Raw genomic sequence first — 24,652 nt, 5'->3', positions numbered from 1 at the left:
ATAAGACTGTTCCGCAAAATGACTGGGGTGCTGCTTTTGTTCTTAGGGGGTGAAATGAGAGCCCCGCTTTAGGACTACCCACCCTCTGCCTTCTCTGTTTTGGAACCCAGGGTTTTTCTCATGATATTTTTGTCAATAATTTACTATCTGTGAGCCTCATCCACCCCCATTTTTAGTTTTAAGTCCTTCTCTGCTGAATTTTTGAAAATCAAATTTATTAAAATAGAGTAGAAAAAGAACACAATGTATGAAAACATGTACATTTCTATGAGTTTGGACAAATTTTCACACCTATGGAACCACTTCCACATGAAAAATATAGAAGATTGCTATCATTCCCAGAGGTGACAGTTTCCTGGGCGCCCTTCCTGGTGAGCTTACCCATTTTCCAGCTCCAGGCAGCTGGGAGCTGCTTTCTGTCTGCACAGGTGAGATTATTTTCTGGAGTTCCATATAAACAGGATCACGCAGAAAGTGCTTTTTCTCTGACTACTTTTGTTCAACATACTGTTTTGGAGATTCATCCATCTATGTATCAGTCATTTGTTTTTAGGAGCAATACCCATGGTGGCTGGGTCACATGGTGGCTCCACTCCTAGTCTTTTGAGGAACCTCCACATTCATTTCCATAGTGGTTGTACTAATTTACAGTCCCACCAACATTGTGTTCCACTTCCCTCACATCCTCTCCAGTGTTAACTATTGTTTGTATTCTAGATGGCTGCCATTCTAACTGGAATGAGATAAAATATTTGTGTTTGTCAAAAGGCCAGTTTCCATAAGTCATCTACAGAGCCAGTGCAAACCCCATCAAAATACCAAGGACATTCTATAGACAACTAGGGGAAAAAAGTTCTAAAAAATCTATATGCAATTAAAAAAGAAAGAAAGAAAAGAAAAGCAATACTGGAAGAATCACAATACCTGACTTCAAATTATACTGCCAATATAAATAAATATATCTGTTTGCCATTCTAACTGGAATGAGATAAAATATCAGTGTGGTTTTGGTTTGCATCTCCCTGGTTGCTGAAGTTGTTGAATATTTTTTCATATATTTGTTGGCCATTTGAATTTCTTATGAGAATTGTCTGTGTATTTCATTTGCCCATTTATTGACTTATTGACTGGATTTTTTTTAAATTCTTTATTCTGAATATTAATCTTATCTAGTTTAAAAAGATTTATATTCTGTAGACTCTTTTTACATTGTTTCCTTTCTCATGAGAAACTTTTTTAGTTTGATGCCATCCCATTTATTGATTCTTGGTCGTATTTACTGTGCTTTAGGTGTCCTATTCAAGAGGTCATTGCTTAAGCTATATGTTAGAGTATTGCCCCTGTATTTTCGTCTAGCATTTGCCAAGTTTCTCATCTAATTCTGAGGTCTTTGATCTACTTCAAGTTGACTTTTATGCCAGATGAGAGAGCAGGATCTAATTTCATTCTCCTACATGTGGATATCTAGTTTTCTCAGCACCATTTGTTAAAAATGCTGTCTTTTCTCCAACAGAGGTTTTTGGTGCCTTTGTTAAGGATAAGATGGCTGTATCTATGTGGGTTTGTCTCTGTATCTTCTCTTCTCTGCTATTGGTTTATGTATCTTTCATGCAGGTTTTGTTCCTAAAGCTCGGCAGTATAATTTGAAGTCAGGTATTGTGATTCTTCCAGTATTGCTTTTCTTTTCTTTCTTTCTTTTTTAATTGCATATAGATTTTTTAGAACTTTTTTCCCCTAGTTGTCTATAGAATGTCCTTGGTATTTTGATGGGGTTTGCACTGGCTCTGTAGATGACTTATGGAAACTGGCCTTTTGACAATATTAATTCTGCTTACCCATGAACATGGGAGATCTTTCCATCTTCTAGTGTCATCTTCTATTTCTTTTTTTCACTGTTCTGTAAGTTTTACTTTAGAGGTCTTTTACCTCTTTGATTAGATGTTCCTAGGCTTTTTTTTTTTTTAAGGCTCTTACAAATGTAATTGTTTTCCTGATTTCTTTTTCAGTAGATTCATTATAGAAAAGCTATTGATTTTTGTATGTTGATTTTGTATCCTGTGAACACATGAACATTTGGGGAACATGTTTTTATAAATACAACTCCACTGACTATATAAATCTTTGTGTGACATATGCTTTCTTTTCACCTAGCACTGGAATTGCTGGGTCATCTGATGTAGGTATATGTTTAATTTTTTCAGAAATTGTCAAACTAGCTAGGTGCAGTGGCACACACCTATAATCCCGGTGCTCTGGAGGCTGAGGCAGGAGGATTGCAAGTTCAAAGCCAGCCTCAGCAAAAGTGAGGTGCTAAGCAACTTTGTGAGACTTTGTCTCTAAATAAAATACAAAAATAGGCCCATGGATGTGGCTCAGTGGCCTAGTGCCCCTGAGTTCAATCCCGGTACCAAAAAGAAATTGTCACAGTGGTGCACATATGTAGTCTTAACTATGAGGGGAGGGAGGCTGCGGCAGGAGGATCACTTGGTTCCACAAGTTCAAGGCTAATCTTGGCAACAGAGCAAGACCTTGTCTCCAAAAAGAAACTGCCAGATAATCTGTGAAAGTAGCTGTTGGCCGCTCCACATACCTCTTATTTCCAGCCATTTGAATGGGTAGATGGTATATCTCGTGGTCTCTGTCGCAATTCTACATTGACAGTGTATTAAGCATCTTTTCATGTACATATTCGCCACCTATATGTCTTCTTGTATCTACTCCTCTCATATCTTTTGCTCATATTTTCAGAGGCTATGTATCTCCTTCTTGGTTGTATGCTCTCTGGACCCGAGCCTTTTGTCAGATACACATATTGCATACATTTTCTCAATGTCTTCAGCTTCCCTTTTTAATCCTGTCTTTCTCTTGTAGTGCTGGGGATTGATCCTAGGGCCTTATACATGGTCAGGTAAGCACTCCACCCTTGAGCCACATCCACAGTTCTTTTTAAAATATTTTTGAGCTCTCCACTTCTCGATCACTGTGATATAAGCTGCTTCCGTCTGCCACACACTCTGCCATGATGTTCAGCCTCATTTTGAGCCACAAGAAATGGAACTCTGGTATTCTATGGACTGAGACCTGAGCCCTCTAGTAAACCTTTCCTCCTCTGTAGTTGTTGTAGTCAGATCCTTTAGTCACAGCAGCAAAAAAACTGACTAAAACAGAAGTTAGTATAGAGAAGTGGGGTCATTGCTGTGACTAATCTGATGTAGTTCCAGAGTTTTTGGAGCTTTTTGGAATTTGTGGGAATAATTTTAATATATGTAGCAGTGCAAGCTGGAAATTGCTTTAGATTGTTATAAGTAGAGGTTAATAGCCAAATCTGGTGTGAGCTTAGAAGACCAGAATGCCAAAAGGACCATGGATGGTGAAGAGAGGGCTCAAAAGGATTCAGAAAAGAAAGCCTCTATTGGAATTTGGAGTAGAGGCCATTCGTGTTATGTTCTGGCTGAGAAGTTGTCTGCATTTCCCCCATGTCCTGAGACTTTCTGTGAGGCTGATTTTAAAAACAATTGACTGCTGGGCACCATGGCACACACTTGTAATCCTAGTGGCTTGGGAGGCTGAGATGGGAGGAGCAAAGCCAGCCTCAGCGAGGCACTAAGCAACTCCCTTGTATCCGCCCCTTCCTCCCCCCAAAAAACCAATGGACTTATTAATATGGCAGAAGAAATGTCTAGGCAGCATAGTATTCAGGCGGTGACATGGATATTGCTGGTAGCCAAATTTATTGTGATAATCAGGAGCAGAAAGCAGATCTGAAAGATTTGGAAAAAGTGAACTTGAAAGGCTGGAGTATAATTAGGGCCAAGGAAGTTGCAATTGTTAAGACATTACAACCACTAGAGAAATGCTAAAGACTTTAGAGACAATAAGAAAGATGGCTTGAGGAGCTGGAAAGACCACACCATACCCATCTCAAGCTCAAGGCAGTAAAGGTAAAAATTCTCCTAAAACGAGACCCATGGGGCACCCTTCTTGCACAAGGGGGCCTAGGAAGTTTTTTCAACATGCTCAGCCACCCAGACACTCAGAGGCTGCAGCAGCAAGGGTCCCTCAAGGCTGGGCTACTGCTCTAGATGACAGCTGACCTTGGTGTGTCAACCAAGTGGTGCTGTTTCTGCAAGAATGCAGGATGCTGGAGTTAGGGGTTCCTGGAGGATTCCACCAAGATTTCAAAGGAAAGCCTGGGAAGGTCAGAGTCTCTGAGGGCACCCCCTGAGAAGGCAAAATGTATAGATGTGAGGAAGAAGCCGAAGCTGCAGTGGAGATCCCCAAGATTAAGAAATGCCAGGAACTTGGGACATCATCCTAGAAAAGCTGCAGGAATTGAGCAGAGACAACAGAAATACTCCTTGGGTTGCAACAAGGCCACAGGGGCAGAGCTACACAACCCTTTGGAGAGAACATCACAATGCCATGTGCCCCAGATGCCAGATGTGGAGCTACAGGACTTGTTTGCCCAGCTGGATTTTGGTCTTACATTGGTCCTATTTATTATTTCTAATTATTTGAATGGAAACGTGTACTCTGTACCAGTATATGTTGAATACTTGTAAATCACTTTTAATTTTACAGGAGCTTACAATATAAGATTGTCTTGAGCTTCAGAGAAGAGATTGGACTTGAACTTTGAGCAATCTCAGAACTGTTGAGACTTTGGGAACTCTTGGGTTGGACTAAATATATTTTGCATTGTCAGATGAGTGTGAGCTTTTGGGGGCCAGGGGTAGGATGTTATCATGTACATGTGGTATTCCCCAAAAGCTTAAAAAAATATTTTTTTTAGATAGGGTCTTGCTAAATTAAATTACCCAGGTTGGCCTTGAACTTGGGATCCTTCTGCCTCAATCTGCTGAGTTGCTAGAATTGTAGGTGTTCACCGCCGTGCCTCATTTTCTTTTTTTTTTTTTTTTTAATATTTTTTTTAGTTGTAGATGGACACAATATCTTTATTTATTTTTATGTGGTGCTGAGGATCGAACCCAGTGCCTCACACATGCAAGGCAGGCGCTCTACCACTGAGCTACAGTCCCAGCCCTCATTTACTTAATGATGTTTTTAAGAGAGAAAAAAAAGTTGAATTTAAGTGAGGTCCGATTTGTTTTTTCTTTTATAGTCCCTGCTTTTGGTGTCCTAAGAAATCTTTGCCTATCTACCAAAGTCTCAGATTTTCCTTTATGTTCCCTTGGAGAAATGTTATAGTTTTAGCTTTTAAATATATATCTATGTTTCACTTCATGTTAATCTTGGATGTTGTATGAGATAAGGTTGACCATTTTTTTTCCATTACATGTTATTTGTTCAAAAGAACAAACAGGGAAACAAAGGTGATTCCCTGTTGAATCACCTTTGGCACCTTGGTTGAAGCTCAGTTACCCTGTGAGTTTCATGTTTTTGTTTTTGTCGTGCTGGGGATGGAACTGAGGGCCTTGTGTGCGCAGGGAAGTGCTCACCACTGAGCCACACCCCAGCCCTCTGTGCTCTGTCCTTATCTCACTACCACACTCTCTGGTTTCTATAGTTGTAGAGAAAGTTTGAGGGTCAGTGTCTCTTATTCCATGGCCTCTGATGGTCAGCACCAGTGGCAGGAACCTCAGGACTCCCTGCAGGGCAGACAGATGTTCACACAGGACTGACGGGCATCCCCATCCTGAAATTCCAGGCTGATCAGAATCATCTTTTCTTAACAAGTGAAGTCTGTGCAAGTCCACATCCTACATTCACGCCACCCTGGAGCTCTGGGCTCTCTAGCTTTCCTTCTTTCTCTGGGCCTCTCTCTGATGGTGACCCCAAAAGCCCTGTGAGGTAGAGAACAAACATACAGAAGGCTCCGCCTCTTTTAAGTTTTCTAAGGAACTGAAAATCAGAACTATAATGGAAACCATTCTGTGGCCTCCAGTGCAGCCATTTATCTCAATAACCATTTCATTTTAAATGTGGGCCAAACATATAAATCATATCTTGAAAGAAAGTATGTTGGTGCCACGAAAATTACCCTGTATTCTTACCATCTAATTTAAAAAATGTGTTTTGAAGCTTGGGAGAAAGCAAAGGAGTCCGGGGCCTAGACACCCTTCTCCTACATGTCCCCTGCCTTTTGTTCATCCTCAAAATAAATCCACACCACTCCCCAAACTCCATGGAGAGTTGAAGCCCAGCACTGAGCAGCATGCCCTGTCTTCGGCAGCAGCAGCAGCTGCTGCTCTTGTGAAGGTCACTCACTGGTCCTTAGGACTCGGAGCCCAAGCCAGGCTGTTCCCCACCAAGCCTTGGACTTGCCTCAATGTGGTCTCAGAGCTCAGTCAGGCCCTCTAATTCGGGCAGTGAACTCTCCAGCAACTCCTGGGGGTTGGTGCTCATTTAAGGACATCCCCTGAAGAAGGCTGCTAAATATAGCAGGGCCCTGGGTCCCATTTTCCAGACTAGTAACAGGAGGGACTTGGAGTGGCCTGTTGCTTTGTGGGGGACCTAGATTCCAGGGTCTTCTGTCTAGAAACCTCACTAAGGAATCTGTGGCTAACATGCCAGCCTTGTGCCTGGCTTCTCTGCACTTCCTTGGGAGGAAAACTGAAGGAAACAGCAGTTACCCCGTCTCTGCCTTGGGCCACAGCCCTAAGCTTCCTGTAGCATGTTCCCCCAGGTCCTAGAGGTACAGGATTCCCACTCTTTCTACTCCATTCATTTTCTGATCATGAAAATAATATGTGAACATGTTTTTAAAAATAAAATTAAAAATCAGGAATAAAATTCACACCCAGGATTAGAATTATCATATGAAGAAGGTCCCCAGGAGTTCCCAGAAAAGGGGGAGAACTTGACTCAGGACATATGGGGTCCTTGACATATAGAGACAGAAAAGAATTTCTGCATGTTTCAGTAGAGGCACAGAGATTTTTTTTTTTTTTTTTTTTTTTTTAAAGAAAGCCAGGAATACACATTCAAGGGAGAATGTGGGCCATCTCAACACTGAGAGATGTGCTTTTGAATTCCAGGTTTCTCTCTCAAAGAAAACCTGGTGGGGGTGGAGGTGACATTAGTCTGATGATCTCAAGATGCTTTCTGGTGGTCTGATCATTCTCAGAATCGTAAGCTGATAGGGTCTCTATTATCTGATCAATAGATAACACCAGAAAGTACCCTAAGTTACAGGTTTCTTAAAATATCACATCTCTTTGTTTAATCTACCTGTTGGTGGGCTAATTGGCAGTGAACTAAGTAATGATCATAAGTGAATGATCCTATGGTTTAAGATTTATGGGTTTCCCTAGAGTTCAGGAGTGACCAGCCTGGGAGAGCGACTAGGCTCACTTGGGAGTGACCGGCCTGGAATGGTGTGGGGAAGTTCAGATTAATTTCCTTGTCCTTCCTTTATGTCTTCTACCTATTTTTTATTTCTCCTGCCTCAGTATTTGTTTCTTCTTTCCTTCTCCTTTTTTTTTTTTTTTTTTTTTTTTACTTTCTCCCATGCATAAATGTAACTGGGATCAGATCATGTAACTTTGTTTTCTCTGCACTTAACACACTTTGGAGCAAGTTTTAACTATGAGAAAATGCTCAAAAGGAGGTCCTGCCTAAGACTCTGTCCTATTCCAGGAGCATAGCCCAAGCTCTCCTAGGTCTTGGTGGGACAGGACTTGAGGCCCCAAGGAGAAATGGGGGAGCAGGAAAAATTACCAGGAGGGTCAGGGCAGCCCCAGGCCCACACAGCCCAGGCCAGAAGTTCTTCTTTCCTGGCCATGGTCCATGCTACATGCCTTCTCCCCCTCCTCACCACAGAGAGCCCTAGCCTCAGAGCCCATTGTTCCCCCTGGTGGGGTGGTGGCAACAGCAGCCTCTCCTCAGAGTGTGTCTGCAGCCTGGACCTGCTCCTCCATTTGTTCTTCCCCAGCACCACAGCTGCTCTCAGCAGCCTGTTCTCCACTCTCAGCCCCACTCTGCTCCTCCTTTACGATGGCACCCCTGGGCATCCCCGGCAGGGCACTCCCCAGGTCTTGCTGTGTTTCCGGTCTTAGTTTGGAATTACTGAGCAGGAGCCTAATTGAGGAAATGCAGCCTAGAGCCTGGGCTCCTAGGCCATTCTTCCAGGCCTAGCCCAATGTCAGCTTAGTGTCACCTAGCCCAGTGCCCTTGCTGGTGGAGAGGAGCATGGGTGGCAAGGCAGCCTGCAGTGTGCAGCACCCCGTGCTGGTCCCCTTGCTGTGCCGTTGATCAGCTTTGCAAGTGGATTTCCTCCAAACCCCACTGCAGAGACCCCCCCCATCCTGCCAGCGTAAAGCATTTCCTTTCCCCCTTTTCTCCCCTCATCCTTAGCAGCCCTATTTCTGTTTTACCGGCTGCCTTTGCTGTGACTCTCCTTTCTAGTAAAACCCTCCCCTTGTTCCTAGATCCCCCTGATTAGGGGGTGTCAGGTCACTGTACCTGAGGCCCTGAATTGGTGGCACCTTTAGGGTCCTCTTCCAGAGGACTAGAGCCAGGAATTGCCCCCAAATTTCTGTTCTGCTCCCCGCCCCATCAGCTTGCACCAGCCCCAACCCTCTGAAGGCTGGATTTGGAGCTAGGAACCCTAGAGAGAAGAGGTCAGGTCTTAATCCCTCTCCCAAGGTTGTAGGAGGCATCTTCCAAAAGGGAGGTGCCAGAATGGTGGTGTGAGACGGGGGGCCCAGATCCCCCCAGGACAGAAAGGGGGAGAAATCACTTAGTCCCCTGAAGGAGGGGACAGGCCTATGTGTAGTGGGTGAGCGTAGGTCACGTCAGCTGTTGACAGGCAAGGGCCCCAGGAAGTCTGGAGGGTGTGGGACTCCCTTGCCACCTTGTCTGCCCTTCCTCTCTGTCTCTGCCTGTCTTCCTCTTATTCACTCTGTAAGCCCTGTTATCTGCAGGCACCAACAGGCCTATGCGGTCCACACCAGTCACCCTCACCCAACAGGCAGATGAGGACCCTGGGGCCCACATTCAGTGCCCACTCTCATCCTGGACTTACCGTGAGCGAGCTGGCAGCCCTGCGTTGCTCAGGTCTCTGTCATGCTCCAGGCAGGAATCCATCACCCAGTAGTCATTACCTGGGCCTTACCCAGCAGCCCCAGGACTTGGCCACGTGTTGCACAAGTAGCCGAGGTCTGGCCTGGCCTCCCTGTCCACCTTCAAGGCTCTGCCACCTGGGGAAGCCCCCAGTTGATCCGAGTAGAGCATCCTTTCTGAATACCACTGAACTAAGCACAGGAAGTGCCCACCCCTCTTTATTCCTGTGGCCTGGCTTGGGAACAGCCCAGGGTGGGGCTCAGGAGAATAAAGGTGTCAGTGGTCTCGGGCCCAGACTTCCCTCAGAAACATGGCCTGCTGACCCCCGTGTGGACGGGAACAGCACCAGAGGGCTCACAGAGGCCTAGGAACAGCCAGAGTCGCTGATACCTGGGGGGGTCAGTGCACCCATTTCACTTGGGGCATCAAGAGCCTACACAGTAACTCTGGAGCCATCACTGCCTCCCACCCCCCGGCTCCCAGCTGGCCCAGACCCTGGAGCCCGCACTCTGCTGCACCCCCATCCTGACCTGTCAGACTACTTCCTCCCCAGAAAGTAGTCTGACAGAAAGGGGGAGAAATCACTTAGTCCTTTGAAGGAGGGGACAGGCCTGTGTGTAGGGGGTGAGCGTAGGTTAAGTCAGCTGTTGACAGGCAAGGGCACCATCCTACCTCTCCACGGACCCAGCCCAGGATGTCATGGACCAAGCACCAGCCACAGTCCATTGTGCGTTCCCTTGCAAGCCCGTCTTCCCCCTTTTGGGCTGTACTTGGGTTCTGGTCCCAAGCAGCCCTGCCTGGTCCAGCTCTCCTGGGAATGTGTCTATCTATGTGCCTTTCCCCCTGAATCTTGCTTGGAATCATTTCTGGGTGTGTCTCCTCTTCTTCTTCCCTGGTTCTCAGGGCCGGGTCCTAGCAGTACTGACTATGGGCTCACAGACTGAGGATCAGTGCCCCACCCCAACTTAGTCCCAAAGGTTTGAGGAAGATATTGACCACCTAGACATGCAGAAAATGAAGGCTACACCTCCCTCTGGCCTGCACTATCCAGGAAGTGGTTGGTGAGGGGTGGTGCACCTGAGAGGAGGAAAGAGTGGCTATTAAGTATCCTTTTGGAACAAGATGGGGCCTCCATTCTTCCCCCAGGGGGACTGAATTCTGCCTGGGAGTTCTGCTGTCCACCTTCAAGGCTCTAGTCCAACGTCTTCACCTGTCCCGAGCAAATGCCCAGGCCCCCAGGGAGATCACACCTGGGAGGGCAGCTGCAATGAGGTAGTGCATCTGCTCAGAAGCCCGGAGAAGTCTAGATGCCTCCATCCTGATATTAAAACAAAGAAAGGCCAGAACCCCATTTCACAAACTGTAGTATATTTAAAATGTTTACATTTAAAAAATGAGTACTTTTAACACACATAAACCAAAATATAATTGTGTCATTCACAAGGTAATTACAGTGTTTGTAAAAGAACCTTAGTTTGTGGCAGGCTCCAGGCAGTGTGGTCCAGAAATTGAGTGCAAGTTGAAACTGTGACGCAGAGCTCCTTCCAAGCGCGTCTGTCTCATTTGGAGAGAGGTTACACCTTGAGGCCCTGAGGCCTGTGTGGTCCAGGACCGACCTCCTTGGGATTGGAAGGGCCCTTTCCTCCCCCTCCAGGGTGGTGGCCCAGCTCTGCTGTCTTCAGTGGTGGGGCTGTGACCTGAGAAGGTCACATGGGCCCAGCCCACCCAAGGGGGCCAAGAACTGCAGACTAATACCTGCCATCACTGTCAAGCCTGAACTGGGTAGGAGGCAGAGGTGGGGACCCCGGAGCCAGGACACTGCCCTGGGCAGATCTGCCATCTTGTTGGCTTGGGGACCACTTACTGAGTATCAGCATAAGAGGGAGTGATTGGAGCAAGAGTGCCACGCTCCAGTGACACACTTCACATCCTCAGTGGGTTGATGTGCAAGGAGTAACATTTAATTATAAGGAAATGATGAGGTGAGGTAGAGAGACACCCCCCCACACATCCTGTCACAGTGCTGTCATCTTCTCTGTAATTTCCACTCTGCTATCTCGGTGCCCCTGTCCTGGGGTCAATTAGATGTCCACTTGAAGGAAGGACAGGCTGTTCTGTTGCATGGATGGTGGGTGTACATTTTGCTTAACCATTGGTTGGTAGACATTCGGTGGTTTCCACTTTTTTACTGCTGTCTATTATGCCATGAGTGTTAGTGTGCAAGTGTTTGTGTGGACGTGTTTTCATTTCTCTTAGGCAATTACCTAGGACTGGGATTGTTGAGCTGTATAGTAACTGTCTTTCTTTTATGAATTGCCAGGCTATTTTCCAATGTGGTCAGATTGTTTTTGCATTTCTGACAGCAACGTCTAAGGCTCCATTTTGTCCAGATCCTTGCCAACACTTGTTTTTATCTGCCTTTCTTGTGGCCGTCCTAGTGGGTGTGAAGTGGTGTCTCTTATTTGAGTTGCATTTGCCTGGTGACTAACAATGTTCCGGTACCTTTTCTTGGGCTTCTTGGCAGTTCATGTGTCTATCATTGGAGAAGTGTCTATTCAACTCCTTCACCACTCTTTTTAACTGGGTGGTCTTTTTCTCACTGTGCAGCAAGACCCTTATCAGATCCATGATTTGCAAATATTTTCTCTCATTCTGACTTTCTTAGTAGTGTCCTTTGAAGTAGAAAAGGTTTTCATTTTGATGAAATCCAGTTTCTTTGTTTTTGTTACTTGTACTTTTGGTTATTTTTCTTTTTTAAATTTTTTACATACTTGATTCTATAGTGAGAGGTTTGCTCGGTTCCATTCCCACTCACCTCTTTGCCCTTTTTCTTACAAGGTGGTATGACACAGATGCTCCATGTTTTTCCCCCCACTAAAAAAAATCCTGGAAATCAGCCCACGTGAGCTGATTGAACTCTTGTCCGTCACTGTGTGGGGTCACAGCAGTCCAGGTATGGATGTGCAGTGAATGGTCCCTCAGTAGGTTCCCTATGGAGGCCCTCTCCAGTTGTGTCCAGTCCTTTACTGTTGCAAATCACACAGCAATGAATAATGACCTTTTGTGACATGGAGGTGTGCCTATTCTTAGGACAGTCCCCTGAAAGTGAGGTGGCTGGGCCCAAAGGTAAAGCACAAGTAATTCTGTTGGGTAGGTCTGTATTCATACCCACCAGCAATGCGTTTGAGTGCCGCCTTCCCAAAGGCTCGCAGAGAGGACATGTTGTCCAGCTGTGGGGTTTTGCCAATCTGATAGGTATGGAAATGTGCTCTCAATGCAGCTGTTCAAAAAAAAAAAAAAAAAACTTGCTGAGATATAATTTATGTTCAATAAATTGCACCCATTAAAGGACATAGTTTGTTGGGTTGTGACACATGGTGTACTTTCTGTCACCATAGATTAGTTTCGCCTCTTCTGGGGTTTCAAATAAATGAAACTATCCAGGATGTAGTATTGAAAGACAGTATACACAATGAAATGATCGCAACCGTCATTTCTTGGTAAGACACCTCAGTCTCTGGTAGCAAATTTCTATCAATAATACGATGGCAGCTACGTCATCGGTCATCTTGCTGTGCGTGGGTTTGCGAGGCTTATTCATGCTGCGTGATGGAACCCTGTACCCTTTGACCAAAGCTGCCCTGTTCCCTCCCTTCTCCCTGCTGGGCTGCTTTGACTCAGGACAGAGATGCCATCATGTCATGTGCATCAGTAATTTGTTCCTTCCATGGGTAGGTAGTGCCCATTTGTGGTGGCTTCCAGTCACTGTAACAACACCCCCCCCCCCCAGACAACCAACCTATAAAGAGAAAAGGGCTGTTCTGGCTCACGCTGTGGAAGGTTTCAGCCATGGTCAGCCGGCTCTGTTGCCTTGGTCTCAGAGGGGACTGCGCTGAGGAAGCACAGCATGGTGGGAACACACCGCAGGGCAGTCTGCTCACCTTATGGTGAGGATGCCAAGAGGAAGAGGGAAGAGGAAGGGACCAGGATCCCACTGTCCCCTTCAGTGGCCTGCTCCCCATGGACAGAAGGCCTCCCACTTCTTAGAGGTTCCGCCATCTCCCAGAAGTACCATGCTGGAAACCAAACTTCTATCACATGGGCTTTAGGGGAACATTCCAGAGCCATGCTGTAGCTCCATTGTATGGATATTCCAGTTTATTTCTTGTTTTCCTATTGGTGGCCACTTGAGCCAGTTTGTTTGTGCCCCCTGGGAAGGAAGCTGCTCTGAACATTCTCGAACAAGCCTCTGTGGACTTGATCCCCCTTGGGGTAAATGAGAGTTTAATGGCTGGGTCACTGGGGAAGTGTGTTTCATTTTATGAATCACCAGACCTTTCCCAGAGTGGTTTTGCTATTGCTTTCCTTCTAGCAGGGTCGGGGAGCCCTGCTTGCTCTGCACCCCACAGAGAGCCCCGCTGCCCATTGGTTTTGCTACAGGTGCTGTGCAGTGTCCTTTTGGGGACTTGCTCTGCATTTCCCTAAGGAGGAAGGATGCTGAGCACCTGCACTGGTGGCCATCTTGTGTCCTCCCTTGCGGAATGTCTGTTCAAATCTTTTGCCCAGTTTTCAGGAAAATCAGTTTTGAGTGTTTGAATTCTTAATACAAATCCTTCCCATAGACATCATAGACATTTTCTCCTCGCTTGTGACTTTCCTTTGCCTTTTCATTTCTGATGTTGTCTCTTTCAAAGGCCAGATGCTTCAATTCCCGTGAAATTTTTCTTTTGTGTCCTAAGGAATGTCTGCATTTCTGTTCTTATGAGTAAGGTTGAGCACGTTTTCTTGTGTCAGAGGGTCATTTGCCTAGATTTTTTCTGTGAACTGTCGACATCCTTGGCCTTTTTAAAAGTCAACTTATTGGTCTTTTCCTCTTGATTTCTGAGAATTGTCAATTAGGGAGTAGTGGTGGCCCTTTCAGGTATGTTTTCTCCTGGTCTGTAGTTTGGGTTTTTTTTTTTTTTTATTACTCTGTTTATTGGGTTTCCCATGCAAAAATACACATGTTTCTTCAGGGTCAATGCACCCGTTTTCTTTCTTATAGGCTCAAGTTCACAGGGCTCCCCCCCCACACACATTGTAAAGGAAGTACCCATTTGCGTGCCCATGGCTTTGTTTTCTTTAACACTGAGATCTCTGTTCTGTTTGGAGTTGATGCCAAGGTACAGCAGAAAACATGGAATCAATTTTTATCTTGTTTCAAGTTACTAATTCTCCACATTTATTTGAAAGTCCATCTTTTTCTAATGATTTGAGCTCCTATTCTCCAAACCTTCATGGTGAAATGCTAGCTTTCTGGACGTGTATGGATTCTACATCCTACTGTTTCCAGGCTCACTGTGTTCTAGTCGTAGCTGTGGTCATAGCAACGCCTCCTCCTCTTGGTTTTGGAGACTTTGATGCTGTTTGCCTTGAGTTGCAAACGTGGAGGAGGGGAGCCATCACTGTCCCTCTTCCCAAGTTTTACTAGGATTCTTGCTTATTTTTTTCCACAAAACTTTAGAACCAGCTCCTCTAGCTCCAGAAGAAATAGTTGTTGATTTTAAAAACTTCTACTTTCACTTGGGAAAACTTGACTCTTTACTGATGTTGACTTGTCCTGTGCAAAAAACAAGGGGTGTTGCTCATTTGTTCCAGTTCACTTTTGTCTTTCTGAAGTTAAAATTCTTGGAGGCTTGCTGTAGGAATGTTCTGAGGGGTTTCCCCCCATATAAATTTTGCACATTTGACATCAGGGTTATTTCCCAGCAGCTCATCTTTTTCACTGCTCTTACAATGGATTTACCTCTTTCGTTCTGCTTTTGAACTGGACATTGTTCACACATGGGGGGTGCTGGAACTTGCTAATTTTATGATGCCGTCTTAAAAGAGTTCTCTTGCCATGTCTACCTAGCATTTGTTTTCTTGGATTTTCTAGTTAATATTTTCTGCATAAAGATTAATTTCTCCTTTAGAAAGTGGACTTTTTTAAAAAAAGCTTTATATCTTCTTTTAAAACATATAGTACCAATTTACACCCCACCCGTGGCCATGTGTCTTCTTGCCAGCATTGAGTATTAACATTTTTAAAATCTGTGCCAATCTACCTCAACCTTCCTTTGTTAAGAGGACACCCACGGCACCTCTGCTCAGGCCAGGCACTGTACTTGGAACTAAGGACTCGGGAGGGCAGATCTCAGCCCTTCCAGGGTCTATGCTCAAGGAAGAGATGAAGTCTGTGTTTCCAGGTGCTGCCTTTGTGCCTGGTGAGGGGGAAGGCCAGGGTGCTCCACAGAGCCTGTCCCTGCTAGGGAGCTGGTTCTGGGAAAACCCCATGCAGTTATGTAAAATCCACCACCCGCCAGCCCCCTGCGACAGGGCTGCGTCACAATAAGCCCTTTGGGTGTCCCACAGGATCCTCTGCACAGCCCAGGCTCAACAGAATAGTCCTATTGGCCAGCCCCTTTGAGTGGTTAAATCTGTCCAGGAGCAAGGGGCCAGCCAGGCTCCCTCCCAGCCCACAGCCACCTAGTCCACATCTCCCTGGCCCTACAGTGGGGGGGGGGCACCCCTTCCCCATAGCTAAGCTGTGACAGTAGATGAAGAAGTGGTCAGAGGATGTCTGGATGCTCTTGATTTCCCATAAACGTTTGTCCTTGGCCCAGAGTGTAAACAGCCCTGCCCACCCACTGGCAGAGAGTGCCATTCAGTGGTACCCAGTCTGCCCTAGCTGGTGCCCTGAAGAGGCTGGGCAGAAGGTCCTAAAGCCTCAGTGCACAGGGCTCTTCATTCTCCTTCCTCTTGGCCCAGTGCCTCTGTGTCCCCCTCCTCCATGCAGCGTGCCCAGCCTGTTCCACACACCACATGCATGCTCCCAGCTTGCCTGTTGTGTGGTCCTGGGTAAGTTGTCTTGCCTCTCTGAGCTGGTTTTCCCCTGGACCTCACAGGCAGGTATGAGGAGGGCAGGAGGGCACATTCACTCCAGGTCTTCAAAGTGCCTGGCACAGGGAGGGCTAGATGATCGAGTTCACTGACAGTCAAGAGTGGCTGAATGATGCTGGCAAACCCTCTAGTGACTCAGTCTCCCCACTCAGACCTTCAGAACCCACAGATCAGGTTCCGGGGCTCAGCAGTGCAGCCTCTGTTGGAACTGGGGCCCCTACTCCACCCCAGGGGGTGTTTCTAGCTGGTGGGGAACTTACACCAAGAGGCAGGTCCCAACGTGACACACTGGGATCATTGGACCCCACACTGCCCATTCATTAATGGCGCTGATTCGCCAGCATCAGGATCTCACTCTGCCACCCACCCTCCTGTGCTCAGGCACTGGGCCTGTGTAGAAATGGAGGGGCAGGAGAGGGTCACCCGCTCCCCCTCAGCCCAGGAGGGAGGAAATTTCCCTCTATTTATTTTCCACATCCTTGCCTTTGAAAGGCAAGCTGGTGTGGCTGTTTACCTTGGCCAGGCCTCTCTGCTCCCCGGGGCGGCCAGGGCCGCCCCATGTAAACACACTGTTCATCCTGGCAGCTCTGCCGGGGCTGGGGGTCTTTTGCAACCAGTTGTAAGGGTTTTGAAAGTCTGGAGGCACAGGTTTGGGGACCAGCCTCCAGGGAGCCAGGGTGCTGTACAAAGCCTCAGCCTGCTCTCCCCCCACCCCAGGGCCGTGGGTGTTTCATGGCCAGAGTCGCAGGGAAAGTCTAGCCTGTGGGACTGGCAGGCCAGGCCTCCACCTCATCCCTCCTTCCTCTTCTCACTGTGATGCTACAGCGGAGCACTCCCCAGACTCACAGCATTGGGTCAGACTCAGAATGAGTCTTAGGCTCCCCACTGACAGTCTAGGGCGCAAGGCAGGATCTGGCTGTGTCCAAGATCCTCCCCAGGCCACCTCTGGGCCTGGCAGGAATGGGGTTTGCTCTTGAGCAACAGCAGTTGCCTGGCATTAGCTGTAGAGTCAGCAACTGGACTAAAGTTGACTGGACAGTGGAGCAGGCTGCCGGGCGGGAGGCAGCCTCCTGACGTGGGGTGCATCTTATAGGCCACGAGGCAGGGCTTTCTGCAGCCAGCACCCCACCCCACCCCCACCACGGAGCTTACCTTACTGCCTGTGGCTGGGTAAGACCCTCTGGTGGAGTGATGAGAGGGCAGCAGCCTAAAGTTGCCACCCTCCCCATTCACATCCGAGTGAGACCCTGGGTAAGGGAAGTATAACTCCTGAGATTTGATTCCTTGTACCAGAAATGGGGCGTCAGTGCCTCAATGACAAGGGAACCAGTGTGGGAGGTGCAGAGCGCTCTGACTGCAAGTAGGAGATCCTTTTGTCATGACAATAGCATCAGTGAGTACCATCTGGCAGCCCCACACCTCTGCTAAGCGTCTCCCCTTCTCCATGCAGATCTGGGACATGAGCGACGATGAGACCATCTGAACCAGCCACGCCGCGTGTGGAGCCTGATTCTTTCTCTGGCTGCCTGCTGAGGCCACACTCGGTCACTGGAGCAGGACTGTCACCTCCCTGTTCCCTTTCTTCCTGAAGACTGGGGTGCTCCCTCTGCTGCCAGCGTTCTGCATTCTCATGGGTCACCATTCCCCCCAGCTCTGACTTCAATAATAACCTTGGCTTTGGCACAGCCATTGATCTGGGGCTCTGTTCCCTCCATGTGAAGTTCTTTTGGGGTTGGGTTTTTTGTTGTTTTTGTGTTTTCCTGTGTCACAGGATCCTTCTGCTTTGGCCCTCAGAGGTAACAGTAAGGACTTAGGGATCAGCTGGGGAAGTGGGAAACCAGCTCTTGCCCTGAGCCACTGTAGGGAGGCAGCACCCAAGCTCCCAGGGTGCATTGCAATCCCCCCTGTGGCGTTCTGCCTTGGGGGGGGGGGTTGTCTCCTCCACCTCCTAGTCCAACACCTTACCCGTGAGGACTGGAACCTTTTCGCGCAGGCCTCCACAAGCTGGGGGAGAGCCCTGGGGCCCGTCTAGAGAAGGCAGTTTGGCTCCCTTCCTCCCCCTCACCTCAAGGGTCCTCTCTGCATCGTGGCTGTCTGTGCATCTACAGTCAGGTAGGCTGGTTTCCCCCTCCATTCTGATTTGCACACTGGTGCTGGCTGTGAACAGCGGGCACGTCCTTGGCACAGGTGCCTGCCCCTAAACAGGTGCAGAGCCAAAGGCACCCCTGACACTTTATCTGGGTTCAGCTTCTGTCTTAGGCCTAGAACCAAAGTCAAAATGGAGTCCAAGGGTACCTCTTACAGCAGCAGGATTTCCACAGAGACTTAGAAACAACACTTGACCTAAAGTAGACAGTCAGGAAACTAAAAATTACCTTTATTGGGACTTCAGTGGTGCACAGCCACCACACTGTCACCCAGGACTGAAGAGCCACACGTACAGCCTGTGGTTTAAGAGCACTTTATTATTGTTCTTAAGGCTACTTTTAAGTACAAAAAAAAAAAAAAAAAAAAAGATGGCCTGCCAAACCTTTTTTTTCTTCTTCTTCCAGGAAAAACAGGCCACAGAGAATGGTATATTACAGATTTACAAACATGGAGAGAAGGGGCAGAACGCACCGCGGACAGCGCGGCCCTGGGGAGAACCTCGGAGCCCCTTCTCAGGGAGGGTGCTGGGGAAACATTTGGTTTTCCGCTGCTCCCTCTGCTCAAAGCCCCCTCCAGGGAACTGCCTATCCCAGATAGGTCAGCGCACTGGGGACCCGGCCACCGGCACTGCCATCCCTCCCAAGTGACGACCCTGTGCACCGACAGAAGTGTCCGAGGTGGGTTCTCCGCAGAGCCCATCCGCGGTGCGGTCGTGTTCCTGTTACAATGCTCAGTAGCCTGTAGCAATAACAAACTAGTGGCTATTAATGCAGATGCAGTGTCCTCATAGAATAACTGTGTGCCTGCACTTTACAGACAAAATCTACAACAAAAAAAGATCAACTTTTTTTTCCCAAACAACAAAAAAAATGAATGATTACGATAGGAAAGGGGAAAATTAAATAGCTACATATCATTAACAAATTAATTGTTCTTCAAAAAATACCTACAAATTTCTCTGTACATTCTTTACGCACAGCGTAATGATGGTCTTAAAGTTACCTATATAAAAAAAGTGTTTCTCAACAATTTTTCTCCTACAGAAAATATAGGGGCCCGAATGCCAAAGCTTGGAAGCCCAGTAAAGTGGGAGTGAAATGTGTGCAGGGGCGAGAGGAGAACGGCTTTTCTTCCACTTTTTAAAGGCCTGCAGCCACCCTGTGACTACAAGAGCCAGTCCCCAGAATGCAACAGCTAACCTGTATTGTTCTCCTCCTGGCAGCCAGCCTCAAGGGCTCCTGTGTGAAGGAGTCCATAAAGCCTTGGATGAGGTGGCCGGGTGCATGGCGTCCTGAGCCCTCCAGCAGGCCAGGCCAAATGCAGCACATTTGAGGGGTGGGGGAGCAGAACAGCTCATGGACCAGGAAAATCAGCTGTGGGGGTCCACAGCCATGTCTATCCCGCTTTCTTCTAATTTCTAGTTAGTAGCCATTAATATACCAGACGATAATAAATGTGGCAATAAGTGTATAAAGTCAGGAATGTATACTGCCTGGGCCCCAGCATGCGAGGAAGCATCAAAATACCTTATCACAGATTGTCAGTAATCTGCTGTTCGGCCAAGGGAGGTAGAAGGGAGCAGTCTGCGCATCTGGGGAGTTGGAAGATGCTCCCCTGGGAGCTCGTAAAAGCAGACGGGATGCAGAAAACCAGTGACCGTGTCAGCTCGCGGTGCAAACCCTGGCCCCCTACACGGTGGCCCAGCTGCTCCAGTGAGCCTCCCTCGGGCCTGCCAGCTGTCCCCAGCCCTCCTTGCAAGTAAAGTGAGTATCAAATACAAATCTTAGAGTACAACTGTACCAGCAGTAAGTATATCTAGGACTGTAACTGACAAAAATAAACTAATTCTGAAAAGAAGCTAGTAAGTAGTAAGGTTTGTGTTTACTGTCTATACAATTAATAGAAACCAGCTATTTTTTTTCCTCCATTAAAACATGCGTCATGATTAAAGCACTCTGGAATCCTCCCACCCCGGCTCGAGCCTCACACACCGCAGTGTTCAGGAAAGGTAAATGCCCGTGATCGGTGGAGTCTGCAGTCCTGTTGCAAGCACCTGAAATCTAGAGAGAAAGACCTATAACCGGTATGAGACTTCCCCTTCCAAAGCAGTTTTGTCTAAATTCGATGGCAACAAAAACGCACAAATGGTTGGAAATGTCATCCTTGAACCCTTTGTTCTTCAGCAGTTTGCCCTCAGAGCACTCACATCTCGCGGAAAGCTGCCAGGCAGGCAACTCAGTCCTCCAAAAGTGCAAATCAGACACGGCAGTTCTCTTCAAGTATACACGCGCACGCACACGGACCCCCGAACCCGCCATGGAAGCTGAGCTGCGCACGCCCGGCGCTCGAGAAGCAAATGGAAGAAAGCATCAAGCATCTGGGTCCCCAACGTCGTCATGGCATGTGACTGAGAATGCGCGCCACAGAGTCTGGGCCCCGGCAGGCCTGCATCAGAGGTTTCTTTGGTAACTGAGGCAGGAAGTAAGGATGCTACATGAGACGGGTGTTCCACGCGTCGTTCCTGCTGCCACATTTGAGGCCCCTTGCACAAGAATACCAAGCAAGTATGAAAACAGAAAAGAAATCCCAACAACATGGTTTTTGCGAAGAAACCATCCCTATCCCTCCCTCCCCACCCCAATTTTTTTTGTTTTGAAGCACTGACTGTTCAAAGCTCAGGCAAACCATGCAGATCTACGTGCTGCCGGAGGGTGGCATCCCTTCAGGAGACCACGGATGGGGAGTGGCTGTGGCTGACCATGTGGGCAGAGGGGCTGGCCGGTTGGCCCCTGCGTGAGGCCGACTCGGGGCTGCTGGATGCACCATCCTTGGCTGCTTTGATCTGAAGCCATGTGTCGCCCAGAGCTTTGGCAAAGTGGTCATCCACGGAGCCTGTGATGGACACGGAGTTGGGTGCTGGTTCGGGCTCCTTGTAGTTCTTCCCCAGGCTCCTACGGAAGTGTTCCTCCACCACAGGGTCACAAGTGGTGGCTGTGAGGAAGCAGGAGAACAATCAGGACAGGCCATCTGCAGAGCACCATGGGTCACCAATAGGGCTCTGGGGCAGGCCCCCCTGCCCTCCCCACTCTGTTGCTGGGCACAAGGGCAGGCCACTGCTCTGTGATGTGCCTGCAGGACAGTGGCCATGTGGCAGTAAATGAGGACTCTGACCTCCCCCCCGACTAGAGCACGAGGTCACGGAGGGCCAGGAGTAGCACACCCCCTGCCTCGGAGGGCCAGGAGCAGCACACCCCCTGCCTCGAGCTCTGCACGGTGCTGGGTATGTATGTGCTCAAGGCGAGGGGTTTTGGCCCGAGACTTGATCTGTGACTCTCAGAGACCACAGGCAGGGTGAGGAAGTGGGGAACTCCTCCAGGACACTCACCGCTGGGCGGCCTCCGGTAGCTGGCGGGCCCGGACGCAGGGCAGCCGCTGTGCGCAATGGGGCAGTGAGAGAGGTTGCAGTTGCGGGCACCAGCAGAGGCGCAGGTGATCACCGAAGGCCGGTTCTGCAGGAGGAAAGTGGGGGTCAGCTACTTACCACAGCCTCCAAGCTCACATCACGGGTGGGGTGGGGAGTCCCACCTCATCCCCACAGGGACCTCGGCAGCACCCTCAGGGTTCTGCAGTTGGCCAGGCTGCAAGCCCTTCCAAACTGCTATAGGACTGAGTCCCTGAGAGACTGAGGTCCCCTCCCAGGCTGTCCTTTCTCTGAGTGTCTCTTGGTCACGGATCAGTGAGGGACATGGGACAGAGGTGTTGAGAGCTGGACTGACCCCCTCCCTCAAATCTGAATGGAGACAGACACTGATGGCAAAAGAAACCCTGGCCATATTGGTACAGGGTCTCTTGGAGCTGTCCCCTCCCCGTTGTTTGCCGGAGCTTCTAGTTGGTATACCCAAGCGGATTCCTCTGAAGACCACACAAATCATGATGCTGTTAGTGGGGGAGACATGCCAACGGGAACGGAGGAGTGGTGTCATACAGCGGAGTCCCCGGCAACTCCCACCCTCTTCAGAGATCAGCTTGAGACACCACCACACCTGAGCCCCTCAAGCTCCAGCAGGACACCAGCATCCGTCTCCTCCCCTCCGCCACACTTGCTGCTCAACAGGGATCAGACAGTGCATCTGTCCCCAAGCTTGGGGCAATAATATTCTGTGAACCAACCTGAACTTCAGGTTCCAGCCAGAGAAAAGCATTTCCTAGTGCCCAGGACAAGATGGAGTTCCTCCAAGATAGCCAAAGGGTAGCTGGCTACAAGGGCAACACCAGGGAGAGCCTTATGACCCACATCAGGACCCCATAGAAAGAGAGAGAAGGCTCACATGCCTCGCCTTCCTTCTGTGTCAGGCAGTGGACAGCAACAAGATCTGGATGTTAGAAGATGAATTGGGATCACATGCAAGTGCCTATGTCTAGCAAGAAACTGCACACGCAGGTGGGGGACTTGTGGCCTGGCAGCAGCATGTGAAAAGAACATTTGGAATTCTCTGAACAGTTCAACACGTCAGCAGGGGAACAAGCCACACTGGGCTGGCCATGTGGGCCGGAAATGGGACAGGCCCAAAGCAGAGGTGGGAGGAGGGCCCTGCCCACTGTCCAGGATCAGGGCCGCCCTTCCTTCCTGAGCCGGCTGCACCCATGACTCGGGGCCCTAAGAGACGCCCCAGGTCTCTCCCCATCCACTCCCCATGCTTCACGTGGCTCGAGTTGGTTCCTGCGTAACTCAGGTGTCAGAGACGCTGCTGAAAGTGGACACTGGGGAAGCCTGGACTGCAGTTCAGTCTGTACGTCAGTGCCATCAAGAGCCACTGTGTGCTCTTGGACACACTAAGCCACTTCACTCCCAAAGGCGACTGCAGCTTGCCCCATCTCCTCGCCAGCCAAGTGCAATCTGGACACGGCTCCACACTTGAGCAGCCTCATGCCAGGTGCTGGGTTCTCGGGAGACCAAACGGCCCCACCCTGTCCTCCCGATGGGGGGAGTGAAGGCGCACAGCAAATGAGCGGAAGGGCAGGGTGCAACTGTCCCTCACGATCCTTCTTCCCCTGTGACTTAGTCCAGGAACCGTGGCTGCCTATCACTGCCTGTGTAGGCCCTTGGTGCGTGAATGCCTCATCCTCCTGACTCTTCTCATTTGCTGCAGCCCCAGGGTCACCTCCATATCTTCCTTCAACACCTCTAAACCTCCAAACTGCCATCACAAATAATGACATAGGTGACACTTTCCACAGCCTCCCCAGACACGCTTCCATGGGAACTTTCCTGTTCAACTTCCTGGAGATGTGAGTCACCTTTTCCACCATGCAGAGGAGGGCGGCTGGCACAGGCCAAGCTCCGCATCATGTTTCCCCATCCAGGGCACAACACACACACCTCAGCACTGGTGGGGAACATAGTGACACTCCCAGGAATGGCTGGGTGCTTTCGAGCTGTTAAGCACGGGGACCAAGGGACTCGCCTCAGTGTACCTGGCAGCAAGCTCTTAAGAGTCTGGGCAGATGAGGAGTTTGGAGCACACAGTCCAGGTCCCAGTGGCCCAGGAAGGTGCTCCCTGAAGGTACCCAGGTCGATGTGATGAGCTGACCAGTGGCCCGTGGGGAAGGCAGGGCTGGGGGGGACTTCACCAGCACCACCCGGCGTGAATGTGCAGGTTGGTGGCAGCCAAGCCATCTGCACCCTCCCCAGGAGGCATGGGCTCGCTCGCTCTCCTGGCAGGAATCCCTGGGAACACAGGTGGGGACTCCAAAGACACTGTAGGTTGATGCTCTAGCCAGGTGCAGTGCGGGCAGACCAGAGTAAAGTCTGGACCAAACACCGTCCAGTCTCAAACTGTAGCCGAAAACCAAGCAGAAGGCCAAGAGGAGCCATTGAAGCAAACACCAAGACGGGCAGGGCCTGTCCAGGACCCATCCTGTCCTTGTGAGGCTCAGGGAGCCATGTTCCTCAGGCCAGCAAGGGCTAAAGCAGGAGCTCCGAGAGGGAACTTGAGAGCTGAATCCTGCCCCCTACTCTGCCCTAGCCACAGACAGAGGACTCAATTCCTGGCCTCCTAGAAGTGAATTTCTTTTATGGTTAAGCTGGTCTGGGTCCTTTCTTGTGAGGTCACATTCCCTCTCCCCAAGAGTGAGCCAGGTCCCCATGGATGCCACCGCCCACACTCCGTGTCACTGTCACCACGTGGCATACTCAGGGCAACCTGGCCTCACATTCTTACCAGAACAAACGAGTGGCCAGTGGTACACAGATAGAACTGCTGTAGTTGGGTTCAGCCCCCCTCCTCCTCCATATTAAACGACGAGTGCCCCGAGAACAAAGCTGCCTTGCCTGACCAGCTCTGGCACCTGCCCTGAGCATGGCGGGCGTCCACACCTGCGTCTTAAATGAAGGAATGCAGGGGACGATAAGGTTGGCCCCGAGGTAGATGGGCACCTCCTCATGGATTTGACTTCCCAATCCCCAGAGCATAGCACAGAGAGGTCACACAGCGTCCCCTCAGGGCTCTGCACCTTCCCCTCCCCGCTAGTGAGTCCACCACGGACTCATCTGTGCTAA

The 24,652-nt window shown here is 49.2% G+C and overlaps 2 protein-coding genes across 5 annotated transcripts in view; one reads left to right on the top strand and one right to left on the bottom strand.

Moving 5' to 3' along the window:
• Window positions 1-17,644, top strand: part of Atg7 (autophagy related 7) — a 239,086-nt gene extending 221,442 nt beyond the window's left edge. For both annotated transcript variants that reach the window (XM_046425736.2, XM_058572945.1), the window contains exon 19: window positions 17,396-17,644. In XM_046425736.2, the coding sequence (XP_046281692.1) occupies window positions 17,396-17,428 (33 nt within the window). In that variant the 3' untranslated portion in view covers window positions 17,429-17,644. The remainder of the gene's footprint in view (window positions 1-17,395) is intronic.
• A 650-nt stretch (window positions 17,645-18,294) lies between these two features.
• The window catches only part of Vgll4 (vestigial like family member 4), a 137,515-nt gene continuing 131,157 nt past the window's right edge, over window positions 18,295-24,652 (bottom strand). For all 3 annotated transcript variants that reach the window (XM_046425739.2, XM_046425740.2, XM_046425738.2), the window contains 2 exons: window positions 21,479-21,602; window positions 18,295-21,084 (listed from right to left, as the gene is read on the bottom strand). In XM_046425739.2, the coding sequence (XP_046281695.1) occupies window positions 20,816-21,084; window positions 21,479-21,602 (393 nt within the window). In that variant the 3' untranslated portion in view covers window positions 18,295-20,815. The remainder of the gene's footprint in view (window positions 21,085-21,478; window positions 21,603-24,652) is intronic.

This window comes from Marmota monax, unplaced genomic scaffold (genome assembly GCF_021218885.2).
Source record: "Marmota monax isolate L192 unplaced genomic scaffold, Marmota_monax_Labrador192_F-V1.1 WCK01_AAM20220418_F8-fsc00028, whole genome shotgun sequence".
Classification (NCBI taxonomy): domain Eukaryota; kingdom Metazoa; phylum Chordata; class Mammalia; order Rodentia; family Sciuridae; genus Marmota; species Marmota monax.
The sequence above is the reverse complement of the archived record's forward strand: the minus strand, read 5'-3'. Positions and strand labels throughout refer to the sequence as shown.